At 33.0% G+C, this 16184-nt stretch overlaps 1 protein-coding gene across 1 annotated transcript; it reads right to left on the bottom strand.

The window, feature by feature from the left end:
* Positions 1 to 10337: 10337 nt before the first annotated feature.
* On the bottom strand, positions 10338 to 13398 carry LOC149577731 (type IV inositol polyphosphate 5-phosphatase 7-like). The gene is made up of 7 exons (XM_089797726.1): positions 13370 to 13398; positions 13093 to 13200; positions 11831 to 12284; positions 11525 to 11718; positions 11234 to 11342; positions 10886 to 11034; positions 10338 to 10557 (listed from the first exon to the last, which is right to left on the bottom strand). The coding sequence occupies exons 1-7, from the start codon at positions 13381 to 13383 to the stop codon at positions 10338 to 10340; spliced, it is 1248 nt and encodes a 415-aa protein (XP_089653852.1). The 5' UTR covers positions 13384 to 13398.
* Between the last annotated feature and the right edge of the window lie 2786 nt (positions 13399 to 16184).

Genomic DNA, 16184 nt, shown 5'->3' with positions numbered 1-16184 from the left:
AGTGATCTTCAAGTGCTAAGCAGTCTTCAAGTGCTGAGTGAAGATCAAGTGTCGAGCAAGATTAGGTGCCGAGTAAAGATCAAGTGCTGAGCAAGATACAAGAGTCGAGTAAAGATCAAGTGCTTACCAAGATCAGGTGCCAAGTAACACAAAATTTCTTTAGGTGTCGAGCATCAGTAAACCAATGATACTGAGTTGCTACATTATTTTTTAAAGTCTCATTTTCTCAAGAGCAAATTAAGATTTGAGTGAGAAATCGAGAACAAAACTTCTTTATAGGGAGTCACAAGTCAGAGATCAAATGTGAATGCATGAGAGGGAGTTGGTCATAAGTGTGATTATGCGAAGAAACCTAGAGGAGTAAGAACAGAGCATCAAGACTCTGAATTGATTGAGTGACTAGAGAAAGCATTGGCATAATCAGTGGAAGAACTCAAGGAGATAGATCTTGAAGGGTGAACAAACTGTCATCACTACAAGGGAGGAAAGCCAAGAAAAGAAAGGAACTGAAGAGTGATCTAAAATCTGTACAGTTAGGGTTGCAATCTATATCAAGTCAAAACCCTTCTAATAGTTTCTTACCATTATATTAGATATTGAAACCCTACATTGCTAGGTTAGCTTAATAGCTAGGTGGATAAGCCTCAAGAAAAGGATAGAAGATCCCCAGGAGAAGGATAAGAGATCCTCAGGACAAGGATAAGAGATCCTTGGGAGGAGGATAGGAGACCCTTAGAGAGGGATGAAAGATTCTTTTGAGGTGGTGACTGTAAATCCCATAGACTTGGGTGAGCCTAACAACTCTATGTAAATCCTTTCACAGGGTGACATTCCAAGTTGAATGTTCTTAAATCCTTTAACAAGGTCACATTTAACAATGTGTTGTAGCCTTTAATAGGACATGCCTTTAATAGGGCAGCCCATCAGAAGTGGTTGAAATCGATTGTGCAGTTATTTTGTGGGTATCATCCCCACTCCAATTTTACCTTCTTATTTCTGGAGGGTTTTTGGGTTATCAAATCCTTAGTGTTATGGTGTGATGCATGTTTACTTTTCATGGTTGTTTAATGTTCTATTGCATGCATGATAATTACAGTTAAGTGTTATTAAGGATTTGTAGAAAAAGTTTTATTGGACATCATTGGACCTTGGATAACTGATTCAGCCCCCCTCTCAGTTATTCTAAAGAATTCTAACATTATTGTCCAACATTGTAATTTTTTATAGAAATCACATCAATTTTTAAATAAATATTGGTGCAGATATATTTAGAAACAATATCAAGGGCTCAAAGGGTAGAAAATTCTCAATAATAAATAGTTTGATAGGCATGAGCATTTGACAATTCCAGGATCATTGATGACCAAACATCTAATCAATGAATTTTATTGTTGGGACATCAAATTTTCTAGTTTTTGAAAATGGCTTTCATTGTTAAGGAAGAAATTGATTATCAATAAGAAGTGAGTCCCTCACATCTTGACAAGTGATATTTATCAAAACTAGTGGCGTATGGTGAATAATGATCAACTTTTATAGTAGACTAAAAGTTTAAAATAAAAAAGGAAGAAGGGAAGGGTTTAGCTTTTTCATAAGAAATTTTTGAGCTAATGTAGGAGGCATTTTGAAGAGAACAATTGATTTAATCTGGTGAATAGTAGAAAACAAGTTACAAGTTTGAGTATTTTTATGATTTTTGTTATGAAGATTTTGATGAAATGAATAATTTTTTGTTTTGTTTTGTGTTATGATTGCCTTTTTTTGTAGTGGTTGTAAATGCATTGGTGTTTAAGTAGTGCTTGGTTGTAAGACATCATTTTTTGGGAATTGACTCTCTTTTTTCACTCTTTGAGTGGTTTATTTAGAATTGTTTCAACATTATTTTGTTTATTTAAGCATGGGGAGAGGGAATTCAAAAAATTTGGCAGGTTGGGGAAAAATCAATTAAACTCGAGTTTTTGAATCCCCTACATCTATTTTCTATATTTTCTTTAGAATTTTCCAGGCATTATCTTGTTTATTTGGGTGAACAAACAAATACAAACTTTTTTGCATGTCGAGGCCACAACCAGTACATTCTCCAGTATGGATCAGTGCATGGAGAAGGTCCAGGATCAAATGGCTAAGGAGCAACAAAAGATAGTCGAGGCAGCTCAGACTATGCAGGAAATGGAGAAGATTACTGAAGACTAGTTTTCTTGTCTTTTGTATTTTCATCTTTCTGGCTTTTGGCTTTTGGACAGGCTTTCTGTAGTCTATTTTAGTTTGTTTGTATTCTGGCCTTTCTGTGGGCCTTTGTTATGGGCTGGGCCTTCGGGCTTTTTTTAGCTGTTGGACCTCTATTTTGGCTGGGCTTCTTTTGCTTATTATCAACCTTGTTTTTTGTAAAACTTATGGGTTTTAGGATCCCTTAAAACCTGTTTATCTTATCAAAAACATTTTTTGCATGTCAGAAAAGTAGAAAATACTTAAGTCATTATTCCCCTATGTCTATTTTCTAGACTTTTATTGGAGTAAATTTAATTAAAACTAGAAACTAATTAGAATTTAAAAATGGAAAACTATTTCTCTAATATTCCATATTAATGAAGATAATGTACTCATTTGTGCCAAACAAAGTATACTCTTCCCTTCTATCAATCGTTGAAACTACTTCCAAAGAATAAGGAATATAAGGAAGGATGGATAGAGGTTTGATCCCGTAGACCCAAGAAGGATAAATCGTATCACCTTGGAGGGAAAAATATTAGACATATGACTAGGTTCCCTAAAAATAATGGAAGAAGGAATCCAAATCAATTTAATGCCTTCAACCCCCTTCAAAAGATAGATTCAGTAGAATATGATTCTCATCTAATCTCGTCTTCTAGATTAGACAAAAGAAAGGACTTCCCAACTTAGGAACCTCAGACAATTTTGAATCGCATCAAGGAAGGAAAGAAAATGGATCATGAAGTGACCTGCCTATCAGAACATTAGATGATAGGATCGAGGATATTTTTCTTGATGGACAAGCCCCGGTATGGATGTGTGTTCTATTGTTAGTTGGCTTTAAAATATTCTAGGAAAGCAGGATATCCTAACAATTATGGAAAATGAATTTATATATTTTCTTGTGATAGTTGGGTAAAAGCACAAACCTGTGTCACCTTTTATAAAGAAACGTGATATCAGAATGTGGCAGTTCAACATTAATGACAAAAAAAATGGTATTTGTGTTTAAAATATGAAGATGATCTAAACTAATGAAATGTGTAGAATTGTATGAATTTTATGCCTATAATTTTTATAATTTTTTTGACTAAGAATTTATTCATTTTATTTTATTTTGAAGTCCCTTTTTTAACTGCAAAAAATATAAGATGTAGTTCCCGTCAAACAAGTATGTGCAAATCATCTTTCAAATAAGATCCTACATTGGGAAACCCTAGTTCTAAATGATTACCCTATAAAATTTCTAGAATGAACCCCATTCTTTAATCCAAGGAAATTGGCAAATTTTGAAGTATAAAAACAAATCCTTCCTAATATCCTGATTGAATTTCTTGTTAAAGAGACACTCAAAATTATAGGCCATAAATTAGGATCACATGTAGGGTTGGTAGAATATGATAATGATTGTTGTGGTCCAATTATTATGGTTAGAGTAGATGTTAATGCAATTGAATTAAAATTCCTAGATATTAATGTAAATGATAAAGTTATCTCTATCAATCCAAGACTTGCCAAGGATATTTTTAGAGTAGAACCAATTTCTATTGTTTCTTTGGCTCAAGATGTCTGTCATTAGGATATTTTGAGAAATTCCACAAACATTAAAATCTCCCTTAATGAGAATGGTGGATGTTTTTCAATCCATTTGAGGGAGGAGATGGAGGAGGGAGAGATCGGGGACTTCCCTCCCCTCCTCAAATAGGTAATCATTAGTCTAGGTAATGTTGAGGAAGAGTTTCCTCCATAGAAAAATACTCTTCAAGTCACTCCTTCCAATGAAGTAGTTTGATCTAGACAAGAAGAAGAGGAAGATTGGGTTTCTTCTAGTAATCCAAGTCAAACAAAGAAAAATCCATGTGAAACCTCGAAATGAAGGGAAGCCGAAGTCAACATGTTAATAGAGGATCTAAAATATATGGTAGTGGATGATTTAATGAATCATTTTTTGGATGAGATTTGTGATGAGAAGGAGGTGAAGTTGTAGAAATATATTTCTATCTCTAAAATTATGGAAGCTAATCTCAGGGAAGAGGAAATAGGCTCTATTAATGATAGTGAAATGATATATTTTAAGATCAATGAGGAAATAGAAGAGGATAACTTATAACCTTTATTTTATGAGTTTCCCTCCCAAGAAAAGGAGCTTTAGATTGTGCAAAAGCATTGAAGAAGCAAGGTCAAAAATCCTTGCAGGGTTGAGATCTAGAGATGGGGTGGCTAAAGATTAGGTTAAACTTACTAATATTCTTAATGTTGGGAAGGGGAAGATCCTTCCCACAACACCATGAATATCATTACATGGAATGTAAGGGGCCTTAATGCACCTAACGAGAAGCAACTCCTAAAAGGTTTCATCTCTAACACTGAGTCTGACATAATTCTTCTTCAAGAAACTAAACTAAATAGCGAAGAGATGGTTAAATTTAAGAGGTCTTTAAGATGGAGGGTGGTAAGAGACTCCCCAACAAAAGGAGCTTCAAGTGGGCTTTCTTTGTTATGGGGTCCAAAAAATGTCTATATATCCTCCTTAGAATTTCGTAGGGTTTGGATCTATAGGTCAATAAAAGATATAAGATATAATTTTTGGTCCAAGTTTTTTAATGATTATGGTCCAATCAACAACAAAGATAAGTATAGGCTATGGATAGAACTAGAATAAAGTCTTAGTGTAGAACAAGATGGTCTATCCATTCTTGGATGGGATTTTATGCTATCCTTTGTCCCTTGGAGAAATGAGGTGGCATAAATTCTCTCTCTTTTGCATCAAAGGAGTTCTCTAATTGGGTTAATAGGCTAAGTTTGATGGAAAAACATATTCAAATAATACCTTTACCTAGAATAATAGAATGAAAGGTTTTAACAATATCGCAAAAAGATTAGATGGATTCCTTATTTATGGGGACTTGTCTTTTGTCCCTATTTCATTCCACTCTAAAGTAAAACCAATATCAGGGTTAGATCACTATCCCATTGAGTTGAAGGTTATAGAGGATAAATGTCTCAAAGATTTCCCTTTCAAATTTGAGAAAATGTGGCTTAAAGATGAAAATTGTCTTAGACTAATTACACAATGGTGGGAATAAACAAAGTTCTTCAGCTCCAAACCATTCCAAGTGCTTAGTAAGTTGAAAGTAATCAAACAAAAATTGAAGGAGTGGAATTCATAATTCTTTGGGAACATTTTTTAGGATAAATTAAATTTGGAGGAAAAAATGACATCCTTTAATAATGAAGTTATGGAGTATGGAATGGGTGAAGCTTAGTACTTGGAAGTAAAAAAAACTTATGTAGCAATATGAAGAAGTTCTTGCCAAAGAAGAGCTTTTTTGGACCCAAAAATTGAGACATGTGTGGTTGGAGGCAAAGGACAACAATACTAAGTTTTTTCATAATAGTTACAAATAAAGAAGGACAATCAATCAAATTAAATCTATCAAAAAGAAAGACAGAAAATTAAAGAATTCTCTTGAGGAGATAATCTTGGAGGTAATCTCTTACTTTGAAGATATCTACAACTATGATGTTAGTTCTAATCTTCTTGTCCAACAAAATGTTCTTTCCAAAATCCCAAAACTAGTATCCAAGGAACAAACCAATCTTCTCCTATAGAAGATATCTAAGTCATACGTTGAGTCATCTCTAAAACAAATGCATCTAGATAAATCACCAAGACCAAATAGATTCCTTGCCTTCTTTTTTCAAAATTGTTGAAACTTCATTGGGGATGATATTACTAAGGCTCTAGAAGGAGTTAGGAATTTAGGAAAATTGCTTCATGAAATTAATAACACTTTTATTGTCATTATTCCTAAAAAGGAAAATCTAGATTCATTTAATGACTTTAGACCTATTACTATATGCAATACTCTTTATAATCTCTTTACCAAGCATTTGGACTCTAGACTCTAGAAGATTCTACTTAACCTCATTAGCAAGGAATAAACAAGTTTTGTCCCTAGAAGATCTAGATATGATGGTATCATTATAGCTCAAGAAGTTATTCATGTTGTTCAGAACAATAGATCCCCCAATATGCTCATTAAGTTAGATATTAGTAAGGCATATGATAGGGTAGATTGGTTTTTCTTATGTAAATGCCTAGAAGCATATGGCTTCTGAAAATAGTGTCCATAGAATTAGTCTTTGAATGTATCTTAACTTTGAAAATGTTTATTCTACTAAATAACATCTTAATTCATAGGTTTTCTTAATTTTTCTAAAGGACTCAAATAGGGGGACCCAATCTCCCCATTCCTCTTTTTCCACATGAAAAATGTGTTAGGTAGGTCAATATCTCAAGCTAGATCCCTAGGGGAAATTAAAAGTATTCTCATAACTAGTGACCAGGATCCTACTACTCATGAACATCTTGCTGATGATACCATGTTATATGGGGAAAGTATGGTAAAGGAGGATTTAGCTCTTAAAATTATCTTGAATAAATATATTGAGACATCAGGGTAGGTGATTAATAAAGACAAATCATACATCTTCTTCTTTAATACTAATCCTAATATGGAGCACCTAATATGTGATACCCTTGATTTTAAAAAGGGCACTCTACCCTATAAATATTTAGGCCTTCCCCTGAACTCTAGTCATAAAAATTCAAAGCTTTGGGATACTCTCATAGAGAAACTAAAAGAGTTATTGGTTGATTGGAAAGATAAGTAGCTAGCCTTAGTAGGTAGGAAGACCATGGTTTCTTTAGTCTTGTCAACTCAACCTATTTATCAGCTTTCCTATATGGATCTTCCTAGTAGTAAACTAAGTGATATTAACTGTTATCTTAGGTCCTTTTTTGGCAAAGAAGTGTAGAGAAAAGAAAAATTTCCCTCCTCTCTTGGGACCAAGTCTGTAGATCAAAAGAGCTAGGAGGGACAAGCATCAAAAATATCAAACTTCAAGGAAAAGTGTACCTGACCAGGGTTAATTTGGAAAACGATCAGATTCCCCAACCTAAATGGATCAAGACACCAAATCATAAATACCTTTCATCCCCAGATTTGGTTAATTTTTTCAGAAAGACTAATCCTCCTAAAGTGTCAATGTTCTAGATTTTTTTATTATTGAAATGCAAACACATTATACATGATAATTTGTCTTCAAATCTAGGGGACAAAAGTGATGCTATGTTATGGACAAACTCATGGGGAGGATAAAAGGCCCTTGATCTTTATCCTTCCCTCCATCTATCCAAATCCTATTTGGAATCAAAATGAGGATATAAGGTTAGGGATTATGTAACTTTTGAGGACAATGGGTTGAACTCGAAATGGAAAGATTTAGATTCAAAGGGTATTCCACTAGAAGATAAAAATCTCCTCCAATCAATTCTTCATTTAAGGAAAATTTCCTTCAGAAGAGGGAAAGACTCCCTAATCCAGGCTAGTAGTAATATTAATGGAGAGTACACTTCTAAACTAGGATATAGGTATTTAGAACTACTTCAAGGTTTTTCTAAAACCATTCTTCCTTTTAGACTATGTTGGGATAAGTTTTTCCTCCCTAAGGATTCTTTTCTTAGATACTCCTTCACCAGAGGGCCCTCACTACAAAAAGACTAAAGACATTTGGATTTCAGGGTCCAACTAGGTGTCCATTATGTGAAGCTATGTAAGAAACTATGGATCATCTCTTCTTCATTTCCCTTATTCAGCTATGTGTTGACAATGTCTTTACTTTCAACTAAACTTGCTAACGGCCTTCCCTAGTTCCATACTTTGTATGCTGATGTCTTGGCCTTCCTTAAGATTAGATAGTATCTTTCACAACCTTTGTATCTCCTCTCCTTCCATAGTTTCTTTGGGAACTATGGAATGAGAGGAATAGAAGAAATCTTCAAGATAGCAAGATGTTAGTTGACCAACTTATTAACAAGATATAAATCTCATTTATTGAGTTAACAAATAATAGGTTGCTTAATTCTAACATCAAACAAGCTAGGCTGACTTATTGGATGAAAAGATGTGTGAATGCTAGATTGGTTTAAAGATCCTACCCTTTCTAGGTAAAGGGGTAACTGAAGGTAAATCTTCAAGGGTAGAATGTGTATGAAAAATTCCAAAAAAATGATGGTTCAAGGTAAATTTTGATGGAGTGTTGAAAGGAAACCTTGGTAAAGCTGGCATAGGCTATTGCATTCACAATGACAAAGGGAAGGAAATTGCTAATATAACAAGATACATTGGAGGAGCTACTAATAACTGGGCAAAAATTCCTGCTTTAGTATCTAAGGTTCTTGTTACACAAACAATTGGGAATGAAGAAGTTAAAAATCAAAGGAGACTTGGACATAATTATAAATGCTCTTAGGAAAGGAGCTCTCTCCAACTAGAGGCTAGATGCGAAGCTCTCAGAAGCTTTAGAACTATGCAAATCCTTCAACAAAATAATTTTAAACCACATTTATCGAGAAGGTAATAAGAGAGTAGATGAGCTAGCTAATATGGGGATTGATAAATCCCTTCAAATTGATTAAACAAAGTATCAATCTTCAATTCAATTCCATTTAGTAATTATTATTTAGAATAGACTTAATAGATAACTTGTCAAAATTTTGATATCCTTAGAAGTGTTTTAAATTATATTCCCTTTTTTCAATGATATATTTCCTTCACACTCTTAAATCTTTGATTCATGGAAAAATATTGTGCATATGAAGGCATTAAAATTTCCTTTTTGATCTTGGAAAAAGGTACCAAATCATATATTTTGGAGAGATGGAAGTGCATATACCCGATCATTTTTCTATCAGTTCTCAATTATAGACCCATTTATGCATTTACTACTAAGCTAATTGATATCTTACTTAGAATGACACTCCCTAACATGGGTGACAGCTAGTTCTGATGTACCTGATCATTTCCTCCTTTGATCCAACCATGGTGATCGAATGGTTCCAATAATTCATAGGAATGTTTGTTTCCTCCTATGTTTTATGCATGTCAAGAGGACTCACATGAGAAATTGGCTAGAGAAATATGTGATTAAAGAGTGTATTGGAGCTTGGGAGAAGAAACATAATTGAGTGTGGAATGTTTGGAACTTCCTCCACTAAAAAAGAGGAGGTCTTGGAGGTGGAGGATTGACCATTCCCATCTCAAATGCCAGTAGACTAGTCAACATTTCATTTGTTCATTTTTGACGTTATTATAGGTTTTATATATATTCCATAACAAAATATATGAATATACCAGGAATACCTAAATCTTGAATGAGGGTTTTTGATTATTAATACACTTTGTTTTATTTATTTTGTGTTTTTTTCTTATTTTAATTCAATGTTTATTTGGGATCTCAATGTCTTTAGTGGATTTATGTCTTTCTAAGGATTCTTTAACCTCCTAACAAGTAGTATAGAGTTTCTGTTGGATGTTTATCTATGTTATTTCAATCACATGAACAGATGAGCTAACTAAGGAATTAAGGAATCTCTCCCGAAGTTTTATTCTATTTATACATTGCCATTCAATGGTTTTGATCTGAAAAAGGGCAATAGTGAAGGACTATCACCCAACTCCATCCTCTTAGTGACCCTTGAGTTGGGTTGTATTACTATTTTTTCTATTAATATATGGCTTTTGCCTCGTGCTTATAGGGGGAAAAAATGATGATTCATATGACAATAGATCTGTCAATGATAAGGAAATTGTAGAAAGGATTAAATCCAACTTCAAACATTTGAGATTTTTTAATGTCACAATTAAATGTTTGGTAGGGTGTATACACACTAGTGTAGCAGCTAATTAAGCACTTTCCATAAACTATCATACATCAAAGGTACTTCAAATTAAATTTAAAAAGAGACTGTGAAATATTTATATAAACTAGATATGAGATAGATATTTTTTTATCTGAAATTGCAACTTACATTTTTAGTGATTAAATTTAGAAATTATAAATCCAACATTCTCGAGTTTAGATAATTTCTTATTTGGAAACCAACAAAAGATATGATTTTTTATAAAATATATCTAACATATAGCCTCTATTGTATAAGAGCTATTAATACCTTGATTTTTTCCTTATCACCACAGGTGAGTGGCCAAAAACTTGATAGCTAATAGATTGTACAATGAGACTGATTGCAAGGATTTTTGAAGATATAGTTATTGCATGAATCAAAGAATGTGATGACAAAGTTTAGTTCTAAGTAGAAGTTCTTCCACTTGGAATCTCACACCCAGGCTCATCAAAGTGTTTTTCAGTTTACTTTTCTTAAACATTTCCACTTCTATCATAAACATTGAACAAACAGGTCGATGATCTGAAAATTTTGATTCTCCACGAACATAACAAATTTGTCTTATACCTTCACCATACCAAAGTATACGATCACACCTGCAATACAAAATAGAAGACATCTTAGAAATAATTAAAAATTATCGAAAATGTAAAATTATTAGGCCACCCTTCACAGTTTTAGGGCTCTCTAGCTTTGATCATGTAGATTACATATCTTTCCAATTGAATAAGCAAAAAGCCAAAAAAAACACATGTAAAAGTACTTTTAAATTTTGCATGTTCTTTACAGTAAGATTGCCTGTAGATACCTAAAGAATAGGTGCTGAAAATGAATTATAATGAACTCAAAACCTATTTTCAAACCCTCCCCTTCTGAAACTCATTTATTTGTCCAGATTCCATTGTTATAATTTATTACACTTACCATGCTGGTCTGCGTCGTTTTGACCTTGATTTATGATTTACCCCAGCATATTGGTCTGAATTTCTACAATACTTGTAAGTAGGAGGGAAATGTATTTTCCCTTCATTCCATCCTTCAAATATATGTCCTGACTTTTTCTGGATTTGAAGCTGCCATAGGAAATTCAGATGTGATTGAGTTTTAAAATATCAAGTTTTGAAGAAAAATTGTGTCGCACCTTAAAATTTAGTATTACTTGATTAGATATAAGAGCATGAAAAAAATTTCATATGAATCATAGCATTAACTGAAAAACTATTTGTTCAGATGTTAATAAATCGTTGCATAATATAGAAAATCTGTAACTACCTGATCTTTCTCCAACAGAGTCTTCCAGTTATTTCTTTCCATGAGTTCTTTACAGTCAATATATTGAAGTGCAAGACGATAATTCAAATCCCCAAGCCAAATAACTCGACTGCAAAATAAATTCATAGGAAATCAGATAAACAACAAATGCCAGAAGCCTATGGCCATACATCATAGTGGAAATTTGGAAGATCCCATCTGCAATTTTCCTAATTTTAATACTTTTTTGGTGAAAAACGGCCTAATCTATCAATGCAATGGAAAGCATCATAAGACAATCTTGAAACCTACTCATGCTCTAAAATCCTTTCATGGGTTTTCTCTGATGAAATCTTGTCTGTTTGGGGAAAGTGGGTCCTCTTTATGATCTCCCTCACATCGGAATTCCTCAATATCTCATCACCTTCTTTCTCTCCTGATGTCAAATGGGTACAAACAAAGCAGAAGCTTGTCCGATTGAATAACATGCTGATTGAAACAGATCCCTGCAAGTATGTAAAATATCTGTTAAAAGAAAGTAATTGAATGTGCCCTGTTTATCATATGAGCTTTTATCAGAATGTGATGGTAAGATTGAAGCCATTTTTCTTTTTATACCTTGTTACCAAGATAGCCCATTAGCCCACAACCAACACAAGAGACTTTTATATCTCTGACATGCTGTCTCAGATCACTACGCACCCACACACAGAGAAACATGCCTACCATCTGTTTGCTTGCTGCCAAATAGTAATTTGGCTGACTTGAATTGAAGTTGTAATTCAACTCATCTGATGAAGAACTATATGAAATTGGACTGTGTAAAAAAGTATAGGGTGATTCTACCCCACTGAAGATACTTTCATCAGCTGCTGGAAGTGACCCAAATGGACTAGAATTCTTATCAGAATCAAAATTGTGAAGTTTTTGATCCTCTGAAGCTGTAAAACTTATACTCTGATTTCTGGTTTTGTTCAATGTGTGGCGAATAAGAGCCAGCCATTTGGCAACAGGGCCATTGTCTTCTACACCCAACACATTCCCTGCATTTAAAGGGACGATTTCCTGAAACCTGGAAAAAACAAGTCAGATGCAAATCCACAGTAATGGACAACTTATTGAAAATTATTAACATCTTGATTCCCTTGTCAAATCCAAACAATCTATTACTCTCTTCTTAAAAGGAGAAAACTTAAATATATTATGCGGGCGGTATTGAAATGAAATTGAATGTGACAGTATTGAAAATGACGAGCCCAAAGCTTATAACTCAGTGTTGAAGGTCACCAATTGAGACCAATTTATCAGTCACGCTACCAATTTCAGCAATATCTCACTGACAGTTGAGGAATGATATTGGGTAAATTCTTTGTACTAGCATCCAAAGCTATTAAACTAATGGTGAAAGGAAGGCCTTAAACTTGTCCAGGTGTTGTAACAGATGCCTCTAAATAACAATTAGAGATTTCTAGGTCTTTGTGGTAAGTATTCGTTATATGTGCCACGGATTTGACTCTGTGGAGAATAATTTTGGTGAAAACTTAAACAACAAACTATGTTAGATGCTTCAAATGCACACTACTCATTTGTTATGCTTGTCTAGCCTCTACCAGACTGCCAACTAGAGGCATTGGGGTGCAATCGAGTTGGCAATTTCAGTGGTCACTTCTAAGCAAAACCTAATAACTGGGAAAACACTCAAGCCAAAGGAAGATCACCCTCTTTTTTAAAGTAATAATGGCCCAATATAAATCACCTCTGAGCACCTAGAAAAAGGGTTTGCCCTTCAAGTGAAACCCCAATGACTACTAAAAGGAAAATTATGTTTTCCTGTCGATATAGTGAATTGAAGGAATGCAATAAGTGGATTTTGTTTGTACCCAAAAACGTAGATATCTGCTGGAGCTGATGACGTCTTTATCAATTTATCCAAATTGAGACCACTGTGCGGCACTTCACCTCCTACATTCCATGTTCCCACAAATACCCTGCAACCCAAAAAGACTAAAGTTTACTTCTTCTTTATCAAGCAAGAAAAATGGATTGAACTGATAGCTCAAAGTTTGAAAAGATGGTTTTTATAAAAATTTTAACTTTGACATGAGCAATATCGTTTATCAAATTTCAGCTGAATTTAAGATGAGTTCAATGGGATACCTGAGATCTTGCATCTTCGTATCCTGGGATATATTTGGTCCCTGTCTTCCCAATGGCTCATGTGTAGATTTGGGCAGCAAATTTTCTGCCATGTTTGACAAAAAAGCAATGAGAAGCTGATTGTTCCAGGCAGGTATACAAAGAACGAGAGAAATGGCTTATAATTTGTAAATACTTTGAATTATTTTTTGCATAAGAAATATTGGTTTTGCTTCTGAATTCTATTGTGTCTCTTTTTTACATCAAATCCAAAAATAGCAGAAAGAATGTTTTATGACATTACGCCCCAACTTATCATTTTTTTTCAAAGGTGGTTTTTTTAAGCACAAATGAAGCCTTCAAAACCTGATTTCCTCTAAGAAGATAAACAAACTTCTTAAAGAGCAGTAACTAAAAGTAATTAATGAACTCATTTTAATTATCTGGCGGGGATATTGCAAAAATTGTAGGAACAGATAAACGGCATTGCATTGGAGAATCCGTGGAAATTTCGCATTACCGCCAAATACAGAGGGAGCCACAATTATAGAAATCAGCTGCATGTTCTTCCTACTGGATATGAGATTACCTTCAATAATTTCATCAGCGTGAAATTCCTCTGGTTTTGACTTTATATTCAGCCATTTTCTGGCAACCAACTTCGGCCATGAATGCTGCACAAACATCAAACACCAACAAAAAAACTTCATTGTCTACAAAATACTACAGAGAAGAACACGTTGACCAATGTATCTGAGCAATACTGCAAGAATGTTTAATGAAACGTACCCTTTTCTTCTTGTCATCAGAAAATGCCATAGTTATTTGGAGACACAAGTTGAATAGAATAAAGTGACTCTAGCAACGTGGGTTTGAAGAGTTGAACACCTGCAGCTGATTTCTGTTGATATCTTATTCAAATTCTCTGTTTTGTCGGCGGAGAATGTTGGGAAATGGTATTTTAGTTATATGACTTGTGCCGACAGAGAATGTTGGGAAGTGGCTTTTATGTATATGACTTCGCTTAGATTGGAATGGAAGTCTTGGGCATATTTATGAATAAGAGCGAGCCCCTCAAATGAAACCCACGAAGTCTCCTCGAAGGTGGCTAACAAGTTCCAACCACAATAGTTTTTAACCCAATTTCACACATTAAAAGACTGCCAAATGTCAATGGAAACGTTTTACACAGCTTTCAGAATTTTGACCATCCTCTTTTATTTATTCAAAATATGATTAAGCCGAGAGGCTTTCCTACGGTGGGAGCAAATTTCAATGTAAACTTTTAACAGTTTTTAAAAAAATTGACGGTCGTTCAACTTGCAAGGCTGTGTGACTTGTCTGCCACACAGGTTATTATTCTATGATATTCCAGCCTAAACAGATGCGATGTACACATAGGATCATTCTAAAACGCCATTATGCTGGCAGATGGCATGAATGCTACCGAATGGACAGTGCGAACGTTACCGAAAGGACAGAGTAGAGCGGAAAGAAAATAGATATATAAACTGGCCCTTTGAGGTGCCCCTTCACTGTCTAAAAAGGGCGATCATGAGCACACATGTGCTTCCGAAATTTCTCCACACAAGGGAATTGAAGGTTGCACATGCTTTCACCATGCTAAAGAACAATCTTCTGGTGCAAGAAGTTTGGGGCGTAATCTATTTTGGTAGAGGATCTCAGCAACGAATTTAACAATGTAGCTTGCATGCACAAAATCAACAACTTTATATTATAACAAATATAATAACAACTTTATAATAAAAAATATAATAACAACTTTATATTATTTTTGAGTATCTCATTTTTAGAAAGTTTAGAGAAGATCTAAAAAAGCTTATAGGAAAATAAGATATTTCTAAAAAATTACATTGCATGACATGTTTCTATATTTTTCAACTACATGATGTTTCTTAGATTTGAAGATTGTGTTGTTTCTTTAAATATCGATAATTGATAAGTTAACTTTTTTAAAATTTAATTTCAAATTAATTTATTATTATTAATTTGTTATGATTATATTGAATTATTAATTCTATGATATTTCTATTATTTTATTATTTAAAATAAGTTTTAAAAAATCATATACAATTATTATTTTTATCTCTATCTTTGTTATGATTATTTCAATTATTTATATTATTTAAAATATAGTGTTTCTATGATGATCTATTTTTATTTCTAAACTTTACATATTTTGAATAAGATATCTCTTGGCTTAATTTTAAAAAATATAATTCAATTTTGTAATAAATAATTAAAAACTAAAATGATCATTGATTTTGATTTTGATATAAATATTTAATCTATTTTAAAAATTTAATTAAAACTTTTCCTTTTTTCAATTACAATATTAGAAAAATATCATGTAAATAAAAAATATAATAACAACTTTATATTAATTTTGAGTATCTCATTTTTAGAAAGTTTAGAGACTTATAGGAAAATAAGATATTTCTAAAAAATTAAATTGCATGACATGTTTCTATATTTTTCAACTACATGATGTTTCTTAGATTTGAAGATTGTGTTGTTTCTTTAAATATCGATAATTGATAAGTTGTTAACTTTTTTAAAATTTAATTTCAAATTAATTTATTATTATTAATTTTTTATGATTATATTGAATTATTAATTCTATGATATTTCTATTATTTTATTATTTAAAATAAGTTTTAAAAAATCATATACAATTATTATTTTTATCTCTATCTTTGTTATGATTATTTCAATTATTTATATTATTTAAAATATAGTGTTTCTATGATGATCTATTTTTATTTCTAAACTTTACATATTTTGAATTAGATATCTCTTGGCTTAATTAAAAAAT

The sequence above is a fragment of the Cupressus sempervirens genome, chromosome 1 (assembly GCF_028749045.1).
Source record: "Cupressus sempervirens isolate cs-2001-9-10 chromosome 1, ASM2874904v1, whole genome shotgun sequence".
Lineage (NCBI taxonomy): Eukaryota > Viridiplantae > Streptophyta > Pinopsida > Cupressales > Cupressaceae > Cupressus > Cupressus sempervirens.
Note: the sequence above shows the minus strand (reverse complement) of the source record. Positions and strands in the feature narration are given on the sequence as shown.

Coding starts and splice junctions, on each gene's coding strand:
- LOC149577731 (XM_089797726.1), bottom strand. Junction 12,285..13,092: donor GCAGATATCTACGTTTTTGG/GTACAAACAAAA, acceptor TGTTTTTTCCAG/GTTTCAGGAAATCGTCCCTT. Junction 11,035..11,233: donor CTCTGTTGGAGAAAGATCAG/GTAGTTACAGAT, acceptor TTCCTATGGCAG/CTTCAAATCCAGAAAAAGTC.